Source organism: Onychomys torridus, chromosome 20, assembly GCF_903995425.1.
Source record: "Onychomys torridus chromosome 20, mOncTor1.1, whole genome shotgun sequence".
In the NCBI taxonomy this organism is placed as follows: domain Eukaryota; kingdom Metazoa; phylum Chordata; class Mammalia; order Rodentia; family Cricetidae; genus Onychomys; species Onychomys torridus.
The window spans coordinates 16858597-16864564 of NC_050462.1; the positions used below are offsets into that span (position 1 = coordinate 16858597).

At 49.7% G+C, this 5968-nt stretch overlaps 1 protein-coding gene across 1 annotated transcript; it reads left to right on the plus strand.

The window, feature by feature from the left end:
• Positions 1–3766: 3766 nt before the first annotated feature.
• Btg1 (BTG anti-proliferation factor 1) lies at positions 3767–5431 on the plus strand. Its single transcript, XM_036169851.1, has 2 exons — positions 3767–4108; positions 4904–5431. The coding sequence occupies exons 1-2, from the start codon at positions 3961–3963 to the stop codon at positions 5272–5274; spliced, it is 519 nt and encodes a 172-aa protein (XP_036025744.1). The 5' UTR covers positions 3767–3960; the 3' UTR covers positions 5275–5431.
• The last annotated feature ends 537 nt before the right edge of the window (positions 5432–5968 follow it).

Here is a 5968-nt window from a genome sequence, read left to right on the forward strand (position 1 = left end):
GGATAGAAACTTTTGGGTTATGATGTGATTTCCTAGTTTTTACTTTCACTCTAGAACTTCGACTGTGTGAGTCACGTGTGATGGACATTACAACACCATGCTCTTCTGTGAGACGTTCCTCATACTGCTGACCAGTTTCTCCAACCATCTGTCGCTCTCTGCCCGCAGGTCTTAGCCCCATGAAGGGTGCAGTGAGGAGGGCTTAGGCTACAGGCATCTCATTACCCTTTGTGGACATCCTTGCAGGGAGGGAATGTCAAAAGGGAGGTCCTTTATCTCTCGAGGACTTGGAATAAACTGTGTTGTATGCTATGTGTTTACAGGTGGAATTGTCTACTTTGACATCATGTTGTTCAAATCTCATTTTCCGGTGCATTTAAGATTTCTTATTTTGAGATTTGTATAAGTAATGGAGGGAGGGGCAGCGGTGTAGATATTTTTTTAACATCTCAAGAGTCAAGGAATGCTTTCTGGGAGAGGTACAAACAAACGTTAGGGAATCGGAAAAGGAAGGGTCCTTAGGTAGTAAGGACAAGATATTAAATGTGTGCACCACAGCCTAAGTTAGTGCTAACAGTGATTGCAGCAACCACTTACGTGGTTTCCCCACAGTAACAGGACTTTTCAAGTGTACAGCCATGGTAATATGTAACATATGATTATTTAGTCACTTTTGATTTACTAATTTAAGCCGGGCAGGAGGGCACACGCCTTTTTTTTTTTTTTTAATTTTTGGTTTCTTTGTTTTCTTTGAAGCCAAGGCTGACTTCTGCGCATGGTGGTGCAATCCTTTAATCCTACCCATTCAGAGACAGAGTCAGAAGCAGGTAGATCTCTGTGAGTTCAAGGCCAGCCTGGACCACTTAACTAATTTTAGGTTAGCCTGTGCTGCATAGTGAGACTTCTCCTTCCCTGTCTCAAAAATAAACAAACAAACAAAGAACCAACCCTAAACAATGATGCCAAATTTTGATGTTGAGAACTTTCCTGCTTATCATACACACCCCTCCAGGACAGTGATAGGTAATTTGTGAATTTTAAAAATAGATCTATAGCAGAAGAGAAAGGTTTTCAACCCTAGGAATCTGTTGATGAGAGAAGTTTATTCCCTTATGATATACAAATACCTATTTTCTTTCTTTCTTTGTGGTTAAAAACATTTGTCACGGTAACAGAAACTCTGAGCCCTTTGGATTTTGGCTAATTGTCGGATCCTCACCCCTATAGAAAGAGTTCCCTGAGCTGTGAAATGCTACTGCTAGCCTGATGTTTGTGCTGTTTGCCAATTAAACACAGCAAAATAAAACAAAACAAACAAACAAAAAAACCAACCCAGGTTCATTTTCTGAATTTGTTTTGACAGAAAGTCTGTGATTTTTAATGCCTTGGCTGTTTTTCACGGTCTCGTGTATATTCAGACAGGCTGAAACTCACTACTAAGTTGAGGATGACCTTGAACTTCTGATTGCAATGCCTTTACTACCTCAATGCTGGGATTACAGACATGTGCCACTACTCCTGGTTTATGTAGTGCTGGGGAGCTGACCCAGGCTTCCTGTGTGCCAGGTAAGCATTCCAACTGAGGCTTATCCCGGGTCTCCTGCCTGGAATGACAGGCAAGCCTCACTTAGCTTCTTAAACTGACTTCTTTGTTAGACCGGGACTCAACTATGAAGCTGTAGCTGGCCTGGAACTTACTGTTGGCTGGAGCTTAAGGCTGGCTTCAAACTCAAAGATGGGCCTGCCTCTGTCTTCAGAGAGCTGGGAGATTAAAAGTATATACTACTATGCCTGGTCCTTGAACTGATTTTAAAGTTCTCAGGCGAGGAGGCCACGCTAGTGTTTGGGAAAGCAAGAAAGACTGTGGCAGAGAGCCAAGGATTGGGAGATTTCTCAGTTCAAATTTTAGTATTTTGGTAGCTTCGTTATTTTTGTTTTGTAGAAGAGTCTGTACTCCAAATCCCTAGGAGTTCAAACTGGAGATAGGCACAAAGGGGCAGGCTGTCTTGTTCTTTTCATTCCCAATTTAGCTCAGTCGAAGAGTGCTCGCATAGCAAGCGCAAGGCCCTGGGTTCAATCCTCAGCTCAAAAAAAAAAAGTCATTCCCAATCCAAACTGGAAGAACCATAACTAAAAGGGACAGGACAGAGCAGGTGGGGACAGGGGTGGGTTAGGAGTGACGCAGACTTCACAATGTGAGTTCAAAGACTGCCTCTGGTGCTTCTGGAATGGTAAAACAGGCCTCACTGCCCCCGAGAAAACCCTGCTATTCCCTCTGTTTTTCTGGAAGTCCTGACGATTCAAGAAAAAAAGACATTGTTTATGATTCACTTTATTTTCAAAGAAAATCAATACTTTTTATAAGTTAGTGCTTCTTAACAATATCCTCTTTAGAGGGCTGGTTCCATATGTGCGGCTACTTAAGTATTGTGTATTAGTAAAAAATAAATAATGTTAAAAGTGCAACTTCCGCCTCTGACTTGTTTTCTCCTTCTACCTGCCCGGATTTCATCGTTTTTTCCTCTCCCCTCTCTTCCTTTGGGTGAACCCTGTTTGCGGCCTAATAGTTTTAACAGCATCATGCTTTCCTTCTTTCCAAACTGTTTTCAAATGTTTCTGCAAGGAAGGTTTCAAGCAAATTTGGGTGTCTGTGCATAATACTCTCAACAAGCTTCAAGTTTTATCTTCTGTTTTTGTTAACAGCAGCACAGCTCTTAAAGTTCTGACATTATTTAAACTAGCAAAAATTAAAAACAAAATTGGTTGTGTGTACACTTCTAAAATACGTGGGCACATTAAAAAAAAAAAAATTCAAAGCCCTGTTATTCTTTCTTTTTTCTTTCGAGTCTGTCATATCTCTCCTGAAACAGCAGCCACAATGGCCTTGCTTACTAACCTGCTTCACAGTTAAACTTGCACAGTTAAACCCCACCCCCAGGCGGGGACGCAGTGGGTTCCCGGGTGTCTGCAAGCTCCTTGGGGTTCACCGACCAGGTAGCACTTGGGTGGGAGCCGGGCGAGCCCTGCATCCCTGCACACTCCGGAGCCTTACACTCCGCCACCGCACGCTCCTCCCACCAAAGCGGGAGCCAGAACCAGATGTAAACATGGAGTACACACGGGGACGCGGGTTGGGGCTGCGGAGACCGAACCCTGGTCCTGGGCTCAGGTCACAGCGCTATAGAGAGCGCGTCCAGGGACCCGGTCTTGCAGCGAGCTCAGAGGGGACGAGCCTAGAGCCCAAGGGTCCCGGCCAGCCAAAGCCGGGGGCGGAGCTAGTACCGGGGGCGGGGCTAGTTCGGGGGCGGAGCTTTCACACGCACCTCCCCCGGCCGCTTCCTCCGCCCCCCAGGCTCCTGCGTCTCAGGCTGCCACTCGAGGGGGGTTTATTTGTTTACAAGCAGATGACGTCAGCTCCTCCCTCGCTCCCCGGCCTCCGGCCCCGCCCCCTAGCGGCCCTTCTGCCCGCCCCCTCCGGCTCCGAGCCTGCCGACGTCACAATGGTGCGATGTCCGGATTGGCTGCGGTCGGCCGTCACGCTCCGGCTACGCCACTTCCTGTCGGCGGCGCTATAAAATGAGCTGCACGGCGGCGGCGGCTCTTCGCCCCTCGGAGCTGGAAATGCAACTCTCGGGATCCTCGGAGGCTACCGAGCTGGAGGCGGAGGCGGCTGGGGAGGTGCGAGCGATGTGACCAGGCCGCCATCCATCGCTCGTCCCCCATCTCTCTTTCTCTCTCTCTCTCCCGCCGCCTCCTCCTGGCTTGAAAATAACTTTTTTTTACTCTAAAAGAAAGAAAGGAAAAAAAAAAAATCCCCTCGAACCATAGCCGTCCGCGCCTCGCGCCCTCGCTCCCTTCTCGGCCGTCGGGTCTAGGCGGGAGCCCGGGGTGGCCGCTCCGCCGAGCCCCGGGCCGCCCCGGGCCACCCCCAACCACCCCATCCCCTCGTCCGCCGCCCCCATGCATCCCTTCTACACCCGGGCCGCCACCATGATAGGCGAGATCGCCGCCGCGGTGTCCTTCATCTCCAAGTTCCTCCGCACCAAGGGGCTCACGAGCGAGCGGCAGCTGCAGACCTTCAGCCAGAGCCTGCAGGAACTGCTGGCAGGTGAGGGGGGCGCGGGGCTCCGCCGCGGGCCGACCCTAACGGGCGCGTCCCGGCCGGGGCTGGGGGGGGGGAGTGCGAGCCGCGACACGCACAACAAAGGGATCCGGAGCGGGGCGACGCGGAACTGCGCCCCGACGGCTCTGCCGGCCGCTTCGGGGGATACAAAAGAGCCCGGGGGGTCGGTCGGTCGGTCCGGCGTCCCGTCGCCACGACCGTTGCGGGGGGGACAAGACCCTCCGGGTGGCTCGTCGCCTTCTGGTCCCCCCGCACCGACGTGCCCGGGTCCCCGCACCTCCTGGGCTGCTTGCCCCATTCATCATCGGCTTGGTCACCGGTACAATGAGCACCCCGGTCCCGATCGTGGTTTAGGGTTTCTTGTTTTGTTATGTTTTTTCCCTTCGGGGTTCACAGGCCACCACCGTGGCGTTGTCTTGCCCCCCCCCCCCCCCCACATACCCCATCTCCCTGCAAAGCCATAAAAGTCTATTGTGTGCGACCCCGGTGGGGTAGGGAAAGTAAACAGGTTCCCGCCCGGGTCGCCTGTGCCATCCGGCGAGCTGGCCAGCCCGGGGCTGCTCACGGGATTCCTGTTTTGGCGGCTCCGCTGGTCCTAAGACCCGGGACAGTGTTTGCCACACTGCTCTTTTCTCTATCCTGTCTCCAGATCCTAAGATGCAATCCTGGACATGTGTAAAAGTTGGTGGTTTTCCATTTTCGGAGGCTAGCAGGAGGAGGGAAGTGTTGTGTACGTAACTACCGACCTGAGCATTGTTTCTCCCCTCTCTTCCTGCACAGAACATTACAAACATCACTGGTTCCCAGAAAAGCCGTGCAAGGGATCAGGTTACCGCTGCATCCGCATCAACCATAAGATGGACCCTCTGATTGGACAGGCAGCCCAGCGGATTGGACTTAGCAGTCAAGAGTTGTTCAGGCTTCTCCCAAGCGAACTCACACTCTGGGTGGACCCCTACGAAGTGTCCTACCGGATTGGAGAGGACGGCTCCATCTGTGTGCTGTACGAAGCCTCGCCAGCAGGAGGTAGCACTCCGAACACCAGCGGGAACGTGCAAATGGTAGACAGCAGAATCAGCTGTAAGGAGGAACTTCTCTTGGGCAGAACAAGCCCTTCCAAAAACTACAATATGATGACTGTATCAGGTTAAGACACAGTCTATGGATGGATCATCTTATAATGGATGGATAAATTTGATTTTTTGCTTTGGGTGGGCTCCTCTTGGGGATGGATTATGGAATTTAAACCATGTCACAGCTGTGAAGATCTGGCACAAGATAGAGTGGTAATAATTCTTTTTTTTTTTTTTTTTTTTTTTAAGTGACAGTGCCATAGTTTGGACTGTACCTTTCAGTGATTTAAATAGCCTGTGAGTCCAAGTAAAAGGATCACTTTATTTGCTAGGGAGTGAAGTCACAGGGTGGTTTCAGTTTCTCCTAGACCTTATACTCAGTTTGTCACATCAGTCCCTCTAAGGAAAATGTGTGTTTCGAAGAACCCTCCTCTGCAGTCAGTCTTGCAGGGGAATTTGCACTATTACACTTGAAAGTTATCAGTAACTTTTTTGGCAGCTCACTAGGGAAGTTCAATGTTGTAAGCATGGTAGTACTGGAAATCTTAACATGGAGACTTTTACCTAGCACTTAAATGTATAAATGTACATAAAGACAAACCTAGTACGCATGACCCGGGGAAAATGGTCAGACCTTGTATTGTGTTTTTGGCTTTGAAAAGTAGCAAGTGACCAGAATCTGCAGTGGCAACAGGCTTTTAAAAGACCCTTTAAAAAAAAAAAAAAAAAAAAAAGGACACTGTCTCAACTGTGGTTGTTAGCACCAGCCAGC